General features: G+C 41.3%; 1 protein-coding gene across 1 annotated transcript; it reads right to left on the bottom strand.

Annotated features, from left to right (window-relative positions):
* Positions 1-84: 84 nt before the first annotated feature.
* On the bottom strand, positions 85-14,304 carry scinlb (scinderin like b). Its single transcript, XM_058628514.1, has 17 exons — positions 14,177-14,304; positions 11,842-12,028; positions 10,012-10,166; positions 7,871-8,032; positions 7,024-7,173; positions 6,473-6,568; positions 6,111-6,243; positions 5,756-5,844; positions 4,782-4,997; positions 4,571-4,692; positions 4,374-4,464; positions 2,976-3,146; positions 2,710-2,884; positions 1,725-1,840; positions 1,499-1,576; positions 1,349-1,409; positions 85-972 (listed from the first exon to the last, which is right to left on the bottom strand). The coding sequence occupies exons 2-17, from the start codon at positions 12,020-12,022 to the stop codon at positions 812-814; spliced, it is 2,157 nt and encodes a 718-aa protein (XP_058484497.1). The 5' UTR covers positions 12,023-12,028; positions 14,177-14,304; the 3' UTR covers positions 85-811.
* Positions 14,305-17,770: the final 3,466 nt, after the last annotated feature.

Below are 17,770 nucleotides of genomic sequence, written 5' to 3'. Positions count from 1 at the left end.
GGTATAGTGAATATTTCAAATTATTATTATTTTTTTATTATTATTTATTAGCCTTGAAAATGTTAAAAAGGGAAAAAAACAGTGTTGAAATCTTTGGAGTTTTATTTAAAAGCCATCTTCGTGAGCATTTCAGGGTCATTTATTGGAGCAATAACAAAGCTGACATATGTGTACACCACTGCACTGTATGTCTTCTACATCTCACAAGCACGGAAATGATTTTGGATAAAAACATGCAGCATTGAACTTGTATAGTTTTGCAACACTCCGACAATGAGATGATGTTGAGACACAACACATGTCGACATGGAGTGGAAATTGAGTAAACAATACGCAACAAACAAACGCCATCATTTTGATAAACCAAAATATGCTGCTGACAGAGAAAGGCATGATGGTGTCCTCTAAATACAAATACACTGTTGTGACAGATAGCAGAGAGCAATGGATAATAGTCAAAAATGGCCTCATTTCCTATTTCCTAGGCATATTAGGTCCTTATTGGGATTTTGGTAAACATATAACGCGCAACAAGCTGTTGGACGCAGAACACCGATAAACATCAGTTCAGCATGATGTTACAAGAGGAAGTCGTTTGACTCCTGATGTGGTTCTACCTCCAGTTCGTTCTTGAGGTTTAGTGCTCTGTGCAGAGACAAAGGCATCGAGGCAGCCATTCAACCTGATTACAGTGATACCATATTGGCTTTGGCACTTATGGGAATTGGAGGTACGATAAACGATGTGGAAACAGGAAGTGCAGGATGGGGTAGAATATGGACTAGGAGGAGAAGCCTGGATTTTTTTGTGTTTAGAAACGTGACCGGAGTCTGTCCATTGGCTTTTTGTCCCACAACTTAGCATCCCAAGCCTGGAACCAGCCAGTGAAAGTAGGAGGTTCTGCTCCCTGTTTGATGGTGGAGATGGGAATGCCTCTGCGACCAGATGGGTCTGAGTCTACATATTCTTGTGCTGCATCAGAAAGAGTAAAGAGAGACAGACATGAGACAAAGTGAGGACACACAACAACTGACTATAATATATCATACGTTCATTTGCCACTTGTGTTTTTGTCTCTTGCCAGAGGTTTTCTGATGATGGTATTGTGTTGTATTTAAACCGCCCACTAGATGGCAGCAAGCTTTTGAGAATTTAACTCTCTCCTCTCAACAGACAAAGAAAACTGTGCATGTTATTTTTACTGTGAGAGTTTTTCTTAAAATGTCAGGTGTGTTTAAATGTCTATGCTACCACATCTATGAAACTAAATAGTTTTCACTTGACAAGCAGCCCAATTTAATCTGAGTGGTGCATTTGTTTTGTCTGTTTTAGTTTTAGAGCAACCAACCTATTTTAGGAGCTCCGTTCCTTTCTTCTGCATTAGCGTCATTGCCAACCCACAGGAAGAGCTGCAGAGAGAAGAGACACACTCAGAGTCAGTCAGATGATCTACTGATAATCTAAGTCATCACAACTCAAAACTCAGAGATCGTCCTACCTGGTCCCAGGTATCCAGGATCATGACGTCATCAGTGGCCAGATCTGACTGAGTAAAGTCTCCTGGTACTTCTTCGACCTGAGAGACAGTGCAAAAGAAAACTCAGACGGACTGTGTGTAGGTTTGTAAATGCACTTAAATGTCAGCATTTGTATTGTGTTGTACACTACATTAACTTCACATCACATGCCACATGAAACAACTGTCATCAAACTCAGTGACTTACAGCAAGTCTTCCACTCTTGTTGGAGCAGCCGAACAGACGTGGGGGTTTAACAGTGTTCTGCAGACTCTTGGACGTCTGATAATCCTTTTTGCCACCAAGAGCAGACCAGAAATCACCTGGGGAAGAAACACAGATATCATCGGGATGTTTGTACCTTTTCATCAACAAGATTCATAACCTTTTCAAGTCGAAAACCAGCCCAGAAAGTGTTAATATGGCTATGTCTCATATGATATGTGACATTTTTGCAACAAGACTGATGTTATATACTGTCAGTATTTCTATCCAAGCTAAATGGACTGTTTCATTTTCAAGGACATCATCTGTTTTACCTGTTTCTGCTCAATACCAGGGAAAATCCCTCATGAACGTTATAGTGAGGGGGGGAAATATCCATTAATACTCGTTAGCAAGTGTGTTGTCTATTGTTTTTTTCATTTTATTGTGTGTATTTGTCACTAATGGATCGTGACTACTGAAGTGCAAATGCAGTGAACAAAAACAAGACAACAATTCCCATGGTCCTATGCTGCTTCCTCAAACTACGTCTTTTGTTATTGTTTTGATTCAGAGACCTCTAGTGGTAGAAATGACAAACTGCGTGTAAAAAAAAAAACAGAAAAAAAAAAAGAAAAACAGAATCTGCATGGTGAGAGAAACATGATGTGACCATGCAATAGTTATAGCCGGTCATTTTCATGTCAGTTCAGTGAAATGAAAGTGTAAACCCAAGAATTATAGAGATGGTGCATATTTCCACCATAATCCTCAGATGCAGGTCAGTTGTTTACACGTTATCATCTAGAATGTTTTGAATTTTGACAGAAAAATAAAGGAAAAGCCATCGATCAGATAGTCCCTCACTTTCTTTCATGGTAGATACGTTGTGAGTATACAACTCTGCTGAGCTTTTGTTGTGTTATATGAAGGTCAGGAGTTAGTAACACAAAAGTCACAAACAAGTCAACTGTGTAATGGTCCTCACCTGTTTCCTTGCCTTCCGACACATGGCTGGCTTTGCCACCAAAGAAGTCCACGACATGTTTTGCAGCTGCCATCTCCTCATCACTGGCTCCCGTGCCTCGCCACACAATCACACCAGCTGGGGATTTCAGCACAAACACATCGTTGGTGTTCAGATTGGACGCAGAGGCCTCGACCTGTGGAGACACGTGCAAGCGGGTGAGAAGGGGAAGTGATGCATCTCTGCATGATGTCAAGGACGCAGGGACATTCATGAACACAGCTCACCTCGACAGCCCGAGTTGCGCGGGAAGAGCTCTGTCGGATGTGGAAAAGACGAGTGTTGCTGGCCTGAGTCTGTCCAGCCGAGCGTGACGTCCCTCCGCTGTGGATGATCATGGGTTTGCCCTGAAACAGGCTCATCAGGTGGGGAGGCTCCTGACCCTGAGTCACTCTCACCTGTGGATGAGAAGCCATTAAAAAGTCTCACTGAAATGGTGCATGATATATGAATGGTGTAACAAATGAGGATTATACAAGTAATAAGAAGTCAACACTTTTGGCAGAGGTAATTAGATGCCATTATCCCCATTTCATTTTGGCATTTTCATTTTATTTTTTGTCTATTTTTACCAGCAGAAGCAGTGAAACTACATGGAAACATACACATACATTGTGCATCTGTGATGAATTACACATGACTCTATGACGTTTAATGATTCTGATTTTCACACTGAATCCTACAGAATTCACTGCAAATCAAATGCTGCCTGAAATCTAAATCTAAACCTCACAGCTACTCACTGTCCAAATGATTGCGTACCACATTATATTACTGCATTTGTCATTTTGCAAAAGCAAATATTGATTTGTTCTTTCATTAAGTTTATTTATGAAAGATAACCTTTATTTACTAAGAAAAAGAACATTTCAGGGGGGACCAGGGCAAGACAGGTGGCAGCACAAAAACAAAGCTGCCAGACAACTGGAAACCAAAAAGTAAACATTTGAAGAATTCACTTTGTGACTAATTCAACTAATAACAGTTTAATCGTAGTTAGTGAGATTAACTCACAAAGCTTCAGGTCCTTCTGCAGCTCATTTCAAGTTGTAAGTGCTGAATTTACAAAACCCTTTTCCAGTTTCTGTTAGGATAGGTAATGCTTAAGTAAGACACGTGGACCTGAAACTGCTGCATGTCTTCATTACTGTTGTGGGACGGACTTTGAACTATTATTTACTCAGAGTCAGGTTTTCCCTGTGTCTTGAAGCCAAAATCATTAAGAAAGTGCTTCATGTTTTATTGGGTGATTTGCTGTAGCAGCATTTTAATGGCAACATTTATCATGGTTAAGTTACTTTCCAATTACTTTGAAGATGAACAGAACCACAACAACAGCAAAAAGGCCTTTTGCACCAGTTGGTGCTTGGACCCTAAAAAGATTCCCGCAACATTGCCCCCTGCTGGTAAGTAAAGGCCGTATTTGTCATCAAGGGACAAGAGGACAAAAGAACACAACATGTTTAGTTTGAGTCTGTTGAATTCAGTCCCCTACTGTGTCCCCTCACTATCTCTGCATTCTTAAGCCACAGACAAGTCTCATGTTGCTGTGCTGTTTGATATTCCTCATCACAAAAGTACTGTATGGACTTGTTTTAACACGTGATGAGAAGGCGAGCACTCACCTGAACTGGGGATCCTCCCATTGAGTCATCGAGTTTCACTGTGAGATATGCTGAAGCTCCCAGCTCATCCGTAGTGCACTTGTGCCCCTGCCTGACACAGTAACACACACACACACACGCACATGGGATGATTTCACTAGAGTCAGGTCATATGTATTGTGTGTGTGTGTGTGTGTGACTGCACTCTTATTACCCACCAAGTGTATATGGTGTGTCCCACTTTGGAGCTGTAGAGGATAAGGTAACAATCTCCACCATAGAAGTGACCATAGGTGGAGGGGTCCACTGGCACTTTATCACCAGCCTCAACTCGCCAGATCTAAAAGAACCACAAACCACAACCATTTCACACAACTCACCAATCCCACTCTTTTAACTGGGTCACTTTTTTTAAAAACACGATCATACCTGGACTTTGCCCTTGCCATCGTCCACCATGCCGTGTTGAGCCGCCATTGCTTTGTTTGTGTGCAGGGTTGAGGCATCAAATGGCACCTGTTTGATTTTTGCAATGCTGCCGATGGTGTAGGCCTTACTTGGGCCCGTGGTCTCATCCTTGTCCTTCCAGTCGAAGAAGAACTGCTTAAACAGAGTTGTCTCTGCTCCAGCAGGAAGTACCTGGATCTGTTGGAAATACATTTTTGTTAGATGAGGTTTGACTTGCTCCATTTTCAAGTCTATTGTCTAAATAGCCAATCACATATCAGCAACTCCATGCATGGAGGCACGTGGACATGGTCAAGACGAGTTCAAATGGGGGAGAAAAGTGATTTAAGCTGGTGTGAGTATTTGATGGATTTTCACACACACCCTCTTCAGTGTTTAAGAGAATGGTACGAATAAGAGGAAATATCCAGAGAGCAGAATTCCTCTCTGCAAAAATGCTTTGTGTGATGCCAGAGATAAGAGGAGATTGACCAGACTTGTTCAAAAATGATAGAAAGACAACTTTGATGAAACAAAACCCCTGAACTGATCTACAGAGCAATCCCATTTAGGAATAAGTTAGCACCTACTGACAAGGCAAACCTTTTTCAAGTTTATTAATTTATTTGCACAGTCATGAAGTAATATGTATGTGAAGAACTGTTGAATTGTAAATGAACTGTTATTTGTTTTAAAAGGTTTTAATATCATGAGGCCTCTTTGTACGTATTTTATGATTGGTGTATGGATCCCAGCAAGAATAGCTCCTATCTTTGTGATCCAAGTGAACAAGCAATAAACAATAACTCAAATGTGACATCTAAAGTTTGCATTAGACTTCTCTGAACTGTCCACTTTCCTAAGTGTCATGTGTGCCCAATAAAGTGGCCATTGAGTGCATAAACAGTATGTGATCTATATTACAACAGTCATCGAGCACATGTTCATAGCTTTACCTGCGTCTTGTTGGAATATCCCTTGTCTTTGATGAACTTCTGACCAGTGGCCATGGCAGCTTTACGCTCTGGCATGCTGGCCTTAGCACCTGGTTAAAGCCAAAGAGTGAGGACATGATGAGAAACTCAGAATTCTGCAGAATAATGTTAATATTGAACATATAATAATAATTAAGGCTGATCTGAGCACAGACAAGAATGACTGCCAATGTGGTTACAATAGATAATCAGTCTTTCTTGCCAGTACCTGAATAAATTCCTAATTTACACAACCATAATGTTTCTGTTTTGCTTCTTGTCGTGTGTTTAGCCTGGAGGCGCGTGTACTGTAAGTGTAAACACACAGTGCTGGTACCTTTCCAAACAAAGATGTTCCTGTCCATCCCGTTGTCTAGGATGTAACACTCCTGAGGAGACAGCATGGCCTGTTTGAAGGGACTGGATTGAGCCACAACTGAAACCTTCATGTTACCAGACGCATCAGAGATCTAGAGGAATATCACAGAGGAATAGTTCATTCATTTAATGAATTTGTTTCTTACACTTATTGCACAGAATCCATCAAACAGTATGAGCTGCATATGGGCTTTTAAATAATGATTAGTGATTCACATATTGATGAATAATTCATGAATAATATGTGCGCATGTTCACTGTGTCCGTGAAAGAAGACAAGAATGAACCACAATATTATATACACACTAAACCTGCACTCACCATGTAGAGGGCGCCCTTCTTCCTGTTGGAGGTGTCCACCTTCACATCATCAGGTTGGGAGCTGGCGGGAGCAATAGTGGGTTTGGGACCCAAAGCCTGTACAACAACCAGAGAAAATAATGAATTACTGTATTCCTCGGATAGTGAAATCATCAGTTATTTTTAAGTTATAACTGTGTATTAAGGCAGTCAACAGCTTTGATGGTTTGTTTTACACACTATTCAGCATCTCTTCGATTAAAAATCATCTGTGTGAATCTAAACCACACTCCTCTCTCTATCCATGGGCCTCTCTGGAGTTTACCCTCCTCTCTTGGTATAAAGAAAGTGTTTAACATGCCACTTTGGCACAGAGTTGGCAAATGAGCAGCACATTACAAAGGATAGCACCGGTCTGCTCATTCCCACGCTGACTAACTCATGGAAAAGCATCAAAAGCACTTAAAGCCTCTGCTCAAGAGAGATCATGATTGGTGTGAAAACCTCACTGCATAAATTAGATTCACCCGTGGAGGGAGAGAAAATGAGGAATGCATGTGAGAGTGCATCACCTCTATGACTGCGGCCGGCTCCTCCCCCTCCTCCACTATGTGCAGCTTGGCTCTGCCATTCCTCTCGTTATCTCTGATGTCGATGGTGACCTCGGAGGCTTTCAGCTTCTCGAAATAGTTACTCTCGCTGCCGCACCACTGATACACGTCCTGCACCAAGGCAAAAGACAGGAAAGTGATGTTAAAAAGTTTTAATCTCTGAGATTGGGGATTTGGTGATCACTGGAGCCACTGGTGAAAACACAGGATGACGAGAGGATCGATACTGAAAGAACCAGAATTCAGGGGCCAGAAGACACTAGAGCACAGCTCTTAACAGAAACAGGTGTATTAGTTAGGTGGTAGGCACATGGGCAGGGCATGTACAGTACTCATACTGTATATATATATATATATATATATATACATATACATATATATATATTTTTTATATACATATATATATATATATATATATATATATATATATGTGTATTATAGATGGTACCTGACGTGTGTAAAATCATTCTGAGCCAAACCAGATTCAAACATCCTCAATTTAGTTTCTGTGGCCTGGTGTAAATGAGGAGGTTCTACCTCTTTAAGCACTTGGTTTACAGTGCGGCCAAAAAAAGAAGAAGAAGAAGAAACTTGTGACTTTCTATCACGTGAGCAAATGGGACGAGGTGACAGTGAAATTCAATTACAAACAGTAATGCTGGAGTACATTCACTGCAAACCCTCACCGGATGAAATGAAAGGACCACACACAGTCTCCAAATGAGGGTTCGCTATCATAACGTCCCTCTTTCACAAAGACGCTGTACGACAGTGTAAATAACATGAACCTGAAGTAGACGGATCTCACCTTCCCCAGGTCAATAATGAAGCAGTCGCCCGTGTTGAAGCTTTTCCAGGACATCTCCACCTCCGTTGCTCTGATGGCCCGCCGACCCTTTATGTGCAGCAGCCGCTTCACGTTCATGTCATTGGTCACCACGTGCTGAAAACCTGAGGCCATGCCCCCTTTCTGTGCCAAAATGATAATAATAACATGAATTTGGTTTGTGTACCAATTCTACACCATGTGCACAGTTTTAGTGAACAATCATGATGTGCAGGACACATGAACAGTCATGCGGAGACAGATGACAGACATGCTTCTGGTTCTGGCTCTGTCACCAGCGACACTTGGTCCGAGGCTTGAAAGTGCAACACTAACTCCGTACTTTTTAGAACCACTCGTAGGAGGACGGGACCTCATTCCCAGAATGTAAACAGTGTCCGCCATCTTTGCAAACAGTTAAGCAAACAGGACCAAGTGTGGTGGGCACATAACAAATAAAAGAATGAAGATATTTCTCAACTCAGAGCAAACTGAGGTTGGGAAGCACAATTTTTCAAAAACACTACCCCTATTCTAGTAATACAAAGCTAAATGCAAATCGGTGTAGTATTCCTTTAAGAGGAACCAAAGTGGGAGGACGTTACTCCATGTTAGTCAGACGGAAGAAAACACAACATCAGCATTTTTTCTCCATACTTCCTGTACTTCCTGTTTGTCTTCACAACCCAGAATATGACAGAGAATATAAGCTATATAACTTGCCTTGCGAAAGGGCAATTAATGAGCTCTAACGGGAAAGTGAAATGAGTTGTACACCAACAGTGTAAAGCCACAAAAGACCAAGGGCTGTAAATTCTGCTGTGCAGATTATAAATCACAGCTTTGCAACCAATAAACCTTCAAAATGGAAAGAAATGAAAAATGAAGTACGATGTCTGCGTGTGAACAGAGGGAGGATCATGTGTCTCGGAGGCAGGATGTTCTCATAATGTGCCATTCTCGGTGAAGCCATTAAACAAAACAGGTATTTACAAGACATGCAAATGAAATACCACAAATAAACAACAGGCTTGATGGTGTTTGAAGAGTGCTGGACATGACGAAACTAAAACAAACATCAACCCGTGACATTTCATGAGAACGAAAATAAAAGGCGATGTCTTCTTTCTTAAAATGTCCACTGAGGTTTGAGCATTTGCCCTGAAAGGCACAGAGTCTAGTTAGCATCTGGAGGAGTGGCTATTCAGATCTCAAAATGGAAACCACATTTATGCTGTTTGTGCCTTTGTGAGAGAGAGAGGGGCAGTAAAACTTTCCATGGAAACAATGCAGGCACTGTTTATTCTAATGGAAAGACTGTTTCCTGACAGTGAAGTTACCAAAACTATGAAAGCATAATGAGAATTACGGCCGCTTCTCGCTCTTTTTCTGAAAGTCTTTGTGTGCCATTTGTGACTTTCTGCACATGTGTGAAACAGTGTTTCTAACCTTTGCAAAAAAAAGGAGTAAACAAGTCTGCAGGGTAATTACATCCAACTAAAACCAGGAGGGGGGGTTGGTTTGGATGGTCTTTGTGGAAATGAGGAACAGATGGCTGGTAAAAGTAGCTCAGTGTGAGTCTTTCCAAACTTCTCCTTTGAAAAGGCTCCTCGACTTGGTTACCAGTCTAAGTCAGTCAGTTGGACACACCCTGAGATGTGCATAGCGAAAGCTGAATGTTGTATTTCCTCTGAACTTCAGACTCATGAGCTTCACTGCCAACAAAGTTCATGGGTTGCTGATAATCATTAAACCCTGGCTATGTGTTCAAGTCGCAGAGAGTTATGATATTTTTATTTTCTAATCTGTGTCTTTAGTCAGTGATTTTCTTACAAAACCTTTGCAAAATTCATTTTAAGAAATTTCACTTCAATTCAATGAGCTTGAGAACAACAAGAGAAGAGAAAAGCTGTTGCCAGTGGCTCTGTTTGCTTGTAACAGCACTGCTTTAACTAAATGCAAACATCAGTCTACCATCATGCTTGCACTGTTGTTTAGCTGGTATCCTGTTGGCCATCATATAGATAATTAGCCCAAGATACACAGCACAGTAAAGCAAATTCTGAATTCGGAGGAACCCCAGAACCAGTCTCTATCTGTCTCTGACATAAAATGAAGCTCACCTGATACTTGATGCCTGATTTGAAATAACCCAGAAAGGTGTTGGACTCGTAGCCCTGCACCTCCCTGTACTGCACCGGGGACCCACCCAGGAAGTCGTCCAGCTGCATGGCAAAGATGGCCGCCGCTCCACTCTCATCCTGGGAACACAGATCTCCTGCACAGACAAGACGTGAAGATGTTAGTGAACTCAAGTGCTGTATTTCTCCCCTGCCGAATCCATTAGTGGCTTGTTTCTTAAGGGTCGGGTTTCTCACAATCGCGTCAAGTAATGCAATTATGATTCTTGGCCTCCTTCTAACAGACACAGACTCGATTCAGAAATGTCACGACACAGTTTCTCATGTGTGCAAGCGCACTTTGCATTCCTGCAATGACGCAGCGGTTTGTGAAAAACCAATATATGGTTATTACAGTAATTTCACTCGGCGAATCAGCGTCTTTGACACCAGAGAAGAGAGAGTTGGAAAAACGCCTGTACATAGTTTCCATTTTTTTGACCTGTTTTTGGACATTGAGACAAACAATAACACGGGACACGACACACACACACTCTCAGTCATCATTTCCATCTCATGAAATGCAATAAAGCCCGCCTGAGCAGAAGCCTGATACCGTCAGCCATCTCCACCCTAAACTAAACAAAGTCATATACTGTATGTAATGTATGTTATATGATTTTCTTTTGTGTCTGATCTTTTCATGTCCTATAGGTTTTTCTGCTGTGGCTTTCGTGAAGTGAGACACGCAAATGCGCAGAAACTGTGAAAACAGATTTCTCCAAAGGGACAATAAACTAACTAACTAACTAAGTAACTAACTAACTTTACATTAGCAGAGCAAACGGCCCCTCTTTAGTTTCTGTGTTGACCTGAAAGGACCTCTGAGTTGAGACTGGAGTCTTTGACTCACATCGACCACAGCTGCAGCACAGAGACTTTGTATCCTACTATTACTGACAGATGGCACAAATCCTGGATAGAAGTAATTCCTAACAGTGAACATGACTAACGCTGATTCAGTCACAGGGAATAATTATGTTCCCCGGTTCTTTCTCGTCTAAAAGGCCCGTGTGTCTGCGCAATGGCACAGGAGGAAAACTGGCAGCAAACAGAACAAACATGACAGAAACGGCACAGGGATATTCCATGTGTGAGTCATGCCAGGGTTTTGCTCAGGCCTCCATTTTTGTTATGTAACTGAGCACGGAAAGTACTTTCTCTTCAGACCGGACCAGTGGGAACTCTGTAGAGAGGAATCTCACAAAGTGGAGTGACAATCCAGCAGCTCATTCAGCAGAGGGTTCTTTCAGCACGGACTTCCACTGCCTCGTTTAATCTAGTGTCACGTCAAAGCCACAGGAAGTTACACTTACCTATCTGTCTTTGCATGGGTCTAAATATCAAAATACTCAGAAGTAACTGACTCTAACGCAGTTTCACCCACTTCAGCGAACAATATTTGAATTTGTTAGCATTGAAATAATGGTAATTGGCTTAGGAAAGCTCACATAAAATGTACTGTAACTGGTGAACAATGAAATAATTATTGGTTAATAATAACACGTGGAAACAGGAAATTGCTCATGTTAAGATGATGTCTGCTCCCAAAGGTGTTTGTTTGTAATTGTTATATATTATTTCTCAAGGGATTATTTCAAGACTGCCCCTGTTTTGAAAACAGTAATTACAGCATATTTTCATTGAGCAAGACAAAGAGGAACTCATCAGCAAGTGATGATACTCTATATTGTAGGGCTCATTACAATGTGTTGAGAGACATGTAACAGTGATGTGTGTGTGTGTGTGTGTGTGTCTGTCCCCATGCCTTACCCAGCCACATGTGTATGTTGTATGAAGGGGCTGCGGTGGTGAAGAGCAGCAGATAAGCATCGCCGGTGTAAAAGCTGCCATGCAGCGGCTTGGGAACCGGCTTCAGGTCCAGGTTCTCAATACGCCACACCTTCAGCCCAGGCTCCTTCCCTGCACCCACAAACTCTTTATGGGAGACCATGATGACCTGAAAGGCAGGAGGGCGTGGGAGACAATGAGGGGAAATGACAGATACATGTACATATAGATAGGATGAGGACAGGGACATGAAGACAGATGCAAGAAATTTAAGGAAGTTTGTTTTGTAATAACATGTTGACACTCTCTGAATCAACTTGTGGAGTGGTCTAGTCGACTCATTCCAGAGCCACAGCTTAACCCAGAATCCCTATATGCCAGACAGTTACAGTCTCAGAGGACGGCTGGTTCCACTTTGAAAGATCACTCCACTTTCAGCCTCTCTCATCAGGCTGCAGATACAAGTTAGTTGCAGCCCTAGTCCTAAAACAGCAAATGTTTAATTAGAGGCGTAAGTAAAAGCTGAGACTAAGGAGAGGCGTTACGTTGAAAGGAGGCTTAGTGTCATATATAGACAGGGCATAGTTGAAACCAGAAAGGCTAGTTCCTAAACACGCATTTACTCCCCCACTGCTGCTGCTGCTGCTGCTTTCAAATCTCTTATTTAATCACATGTACCGCTCATTATGGTGATTTCCCATTTATGTTACATAACATTACATAACAGATGAAGCTCCAGTGCATAATTGTTTTGCATAATTTGCTCTGTTATGGACAACGATTAGCCTCGACTGAGGGAGCGTTTCTTTGTGTATACAGTGGCAGCACAGAGGCGGGCGGGGACTGCAGTAGCATTCCCTCTTTTCAACTTTCAGTGTTTTTATTCCAACTCCAACTTGTCCCATCAAGGTTGCCAGATTGCAAAGATTACAGTTTGCAAATCGATTACAAAAGAGCCAGATTACAAGATCGGGGGCAGCAGCAGGATCGGTGCTGACATGAACTGTGACCTCACAGCGCTCACTACTGCCACCCACAGGAGTCTGCACGCCATATACTTAAACCCAGTGATATGTGATATTTAAACTATGCCCTCTACCTGATCACTGTGTGTGCAGTGTGTTATTTGTAGATAAGGCATTATTACACAAAACCACCTGACACACCAAAGATAAAGCAAACAACCATACATCATCACCACCAGCACCTGAAGCCAACACGTCTACAGTATTACAGCATGTGTTTAATGTGGCTCAGGTTTCTGTGCAGAGGCAGGAAAACACACCCAGTAGACTTTCTGTAACAGGCTGATCAATGAACACTGCATGATGAGCAAACCTGCAGACCCATTGTGTTGACATTAAGAGTCTGGAAGCAGATTCACTGTTATTGACATAATGCCGTGGGTCTGTAGGGATCAGTGCAAAGACGTCTGCTGGGAAGAGCATCTTTAATGAAGCTGCAGGAACATAATCCACCGCACAGAGACTCAACCCGCTCATCCCTTCTGTAACGGTTATATCATAGTGTTCACTGGAAGAAAATGTGTAAAAGTAAAAAAAAAAAAGAGGAAGTAAAAGTAAGCACAGCCCTCTGTCTATATTCTAGGTTTATTTGGTTCATATCTGTGAGTATGAACGAACACTGACAGACATGCACAACGTTACAAAAACATCAATGACTTTTTTTTCACTAAATGCAAAAAAATTATGATTATCACTAGAAAAAGGCGCAAAAATATGGGGATTTTTAAAATGCTATTAAAAAAAGTGAAAAACAAAAATCATAAATAAATAAATAAACCACAAAGATGCAGGCTCCCCCTTGTGGCACTTCAAAATACATCACTATGACTGTATACTGGCGTGGATTCACACCCACTCACAACAATCCTGATAACGGAAAACCACCACATTCAAATCGTGTTTAATGTTTGGATAAACCTCTATCTTTTTTCACACTCTTCCTTTCTTTTCTTTTTTCTTTGAGTATTGCACAACATCGTCACAACTACTTCCTACATTTAGATTGTACGATGTACCAAAACATTCTCAGGGTATGAGAGAACATAATGTAAAGCATTTTGTCCATATCTTTAAACCTGAACGTCCTGAAAGACAGAAAGAAAGAAAGAAAAACCCAATGAGGAAATAACAGCGAACGGAACAAACACTCTCTCAACATCTGGAAAATAAATTCACCTCACACTTTATTACAGAGTTGCCTCACAATCGAAAGCAGTGGGAGAAAGAAATAAATAGAATCACAAGCGGCGGCTGCAGCTGCACGTAGACTGGAAGAAGTAAAGTGAACTCACGGTTTGCAGATGAATCACGGAGGAGAAAGTGGAGCAGAGACGCTGATGGAGGCTGTAGATGTGGGAGTGAACCTGGAGTGGAGTGAGTCTAATGTTTAAATGTGTAGAGGAAGAGGAGGATTCAGGGTCTGTAAGAAGAAGAGGAGGAGGAGGAGGAGGAGGAGGGGGAGTCACTGATTGGTCGACATGAGCTAGAACAACAAAGATGCTGATTTCAGCCTGTGTGCAGGCACACAGCTTTTATCATCTGTAATGCAAAAAATAATAAATCATAATACATTATTAAACAAATTGATCAGCAAATATTGGGTTTGTTTGAATTAAAACAGGTTTTCCTCTCTGGTGTATATGCTTCATATAACAAAGTAAAAGAAACAAGGCTACACACAGCAAACACTATACTTGACTGTGCTGTTAGTCTCTAAGTAAGACCTAGTTCAAACCTGGAGGCATGTTCACACAGGTCACACCCAGATTCTACCCACTGTAGTCGACTGTGTGTTTATTTATACGTAGACATACTCCTCATTTCCAGTCAGCAGCAATGAGTGACTGGCTGTTTGTCCCTGCATGTTATGCACACAGGGGAGACTGTGTATGCGTCCACAGTAAAACATTGCGCACACAGGCAGAACAACAACAACAACAACAACAAAAATAATAATAATAAGAAGGAGAACCAGTCGTAATTTTACAAAACAATAAATAACCAACTGGGCAATGAAAAAGGCCAGAACAAAATAGATTAAAGTTATTAACAAGTTTAATCTAATGGGTGCAACAAATAAATGATGCAGTTTGCTGAGTCTGTGTAAAAGTGGATTAGGATGACTAATTCTCACATGTTTCCTCATGACACTTTTGTAACACAATTGTAAGACACAAAACCTTGACTAAACACAAGTGATGACTTCAGTGGCTGGTCATCGAGTGGTCATGCGTCACGGCACAAAAAAACAAACAAACATGTAACAATATGTGTGTGTGTGTGTGTGTGTGTGTGTGTGTGTGTGTGTGTTCCTCCTTCATGTGATCTTTGTTACATAGGAACACATTGGACTGAAGGAGCGCAGTGATTGGATAAAGGAGGAAACATCTGGATTATAGGGTTCATCATACACATCATGCACTTTACACACATAACTTTGCAAAACAGGTATTTTTTGACAGTGCCTATAGGAAAATCACATGTGTATGAAGTAAATTAAAGATGACTGAGTTCCATTTAGCTCACACAGTTTCAGGACGCATGTTGGTACACTTTATTTTATTAAAACGTTTCCTTATTTTGTTGCTATCCACACTAAAGCAATATTGTCATCCAGTATTTTATGTGCGGACAGTAGGACAGACACTGGTGTCAGACGGTGGAGGTCGACGAGTCTTATGATTAAAACAGGATGTGACATGCCGGTCGAGCTGGTGGCTGCTGGAGCCTCATTGTGCCACACACAGATAATGGCTGACTGATGCACATCCTCAGTGACTATACAACCAACACAAAGCGGATTAGAAGCTTAAAATACACCGTGAGCCGTGATGTCCACTGAGGGAAACAAAGCAGAATTGTGGAAAACAGTTCTACCATTTTAGATTTTAGCTTATTTACCTTTTACCCAATAAAATTCTTGCTTCAGTATGAAAATATGTTTGTGCTGCAAAGTAACTTCCTTTCTATTTCAACATTATTTGTCCTGTCCCACAATGTTCTGAAGCTGGAATCACAATAACCAAAACTAGTTCGGTTAAGTTAGCGTAACAAAAATGGAAGCAGCAGAGGGAAACATTTCACATACCTTGTAAAACCAAAACACGTTGGTTTTAACTCTTCTGTTTTTGTGTGTGTTACACATGTGAGCTTTGTTTTGTGCTGGTTGGTCGAGGTAGTTACTGTACCTTCCAACAGCAGCAGGCTAGCTGTTTCCCTCTGCTTCCTGTCTCTGTGCTAAGCTAACTGGCTGCTGAGTGTAACTTTAAAGCGGATCTGTTGTCAAGCTAAGGCTTTGCAAGAAAGGACATCAAAGAGAGGCTACTTTATAACATTTATAGCATTTGAAAGATGTTTTCATCTCAATGGAACTAATCTGATTAAATAAATAAAAATATCAAATAAAAATAACAAGGTTAGTGCCTGGGGGCCCAAGCTAGGAAGGGGACCATACTAAGAACAACTTATACCAATGAGTATTTTGTGAGAACACCTCATGATTAGCTATTTACAGAAGACTAAACCATGGTTGAAAACCACCTAACCAGACCCAATGCTACTAATTTACAGAAGTAAATCACAAAATGCCATAAAAATGGTAACTAGGATACACTCTCCCAGCCGTTCTGTCCAAAGGTTTGGTTTAATGAGGGAGAGGTCAATGCCAATGAGCTGCTGCTTGGTGATTGTGCAGTGCTGCGGGGAGGAGATAACAATGATCTTTCAGCAACGTTTTCCATCATGCAGAGTCAAAAAACAGGCCCGCTGCTCCCCTGCATTCATGAAAACTCAGCTGAAAGACAGTTTGACCTGTACTTTGATGCAACCACCGCTCACAGAATCATCTCTTTGGGGGAAAAAAACCCTCTGTTTAAACAGAGCTGCAGACACTGAAAAGACAAGTATGGAGTTATTTAGTGCATGTGAGTAGTTATTGTTAGTCACTCTGAGTGTGTCGGTGGTCAGATAAGGTTTGCACGGCTCCTTGGTGACAGGTATAGAAAGGCATTTGTCACTTTAGAGGCTTTAAAAGAAGCTGTCAGGGTCCCAGATGCAGATTACTTTTTATTGTCTGTCGGCTTGAGGCCATGAACAAACACATTTTGTTTGTTAAATTACTGCTGTAGATGGAACATACTGTGTTTTCAGTTTAGCTGGATGGCTGTAAGCTTAAGAGGTATAGTCATATGAACCTGATGTGGCTGCGCTCGACTGTTTGTGCCGTCTTGCTGTCTACCGCTCACTCAGCAAAGCAGAAAAGCCCACAGAGTCAACATCCTGATGTGCCGAGTAAAGACCCAGGAATGGATCGCCTTGTTTTAATGTGTCGTTACCTTATTGTTGTTATGTTTTGCTCAGTTTGCTCACTGTCAGTATATGTCAGCTGTGGTTAACCCGCTTGACATAGAGCTCCTCATAGTGCGACCAAATGTGTATGAGTGTGGTTGGTGTGTATTAGTCTTAACTCTCGCACGCACTGCCCCAGCCCGAGTTGACAGCTTTGCAACAGTAACCTGATATGACTGATGCATGCAACTTACAACAGCTTAACACAAAGGCTGCTAAAATACATATAGTGATTTTTTTGCTGATGGCATGCAGCTTTAATAGAAATAATTTAATTAGCATAGCAAAATAGTGTCTTTCAATTATATCACTGTATTATTTGTAGCAAGGTGGAGAGATATTTGTAAAATTACTGTAGCCTTTATATTATAATAACAACAACAATAATAATATCAGTAAAGTACATTGTTGTCTTAAATAAGACACAAAGCAATATAGAGACAGAGGATAGTCTTTGTTGAACTTTCATAACAAAGGAGGATTTACTTTCATCAGTCTTCCTGGAAACCTGCAGACAGCCAAGGGTTTTGTCCAGTTCT

This window comes from Solea solea, chromosome 1 (assembly GCF_958295425.1).
Source record: "Solea solea chromosome 1, fSolSol10.1, whole genome shotgun sequence".
Lineage (NCBI taxonomy): Eukaryota > Metazoa > Chordata > Actinopteri > Pleuronectiformes > Soleidae > Solea > Solea solea.
This window is presented reverse-complemented; position numbering and strand designations above follow the sequence as displayed.

Bases quoted from the DNA above. Each gene is read 5' to 3' on its own strand.
- scinlb (XM_058628514.1), bottom strand. From the start codon at position 12,022: ATGGTCTCCCATAAAGAGTTTGTGGGTGCAGGGAAGGAGCCTGGGCTG. The intron at 5,845-6,110 runs GTACCAGCACTG...GGCTTTAACCAG, and splicing joins GAACATCTTTGTTTGGAAAG to GTGCTAAGGCCAGCATGCCA. The intron at 1,841-2,709 runs GTGAGGACCATT...TTTCTTCCCCAG, and splicing joins GTCGGAAGGCAAGGAAACAG to GTGATTTCTGGTCTGCTCTT.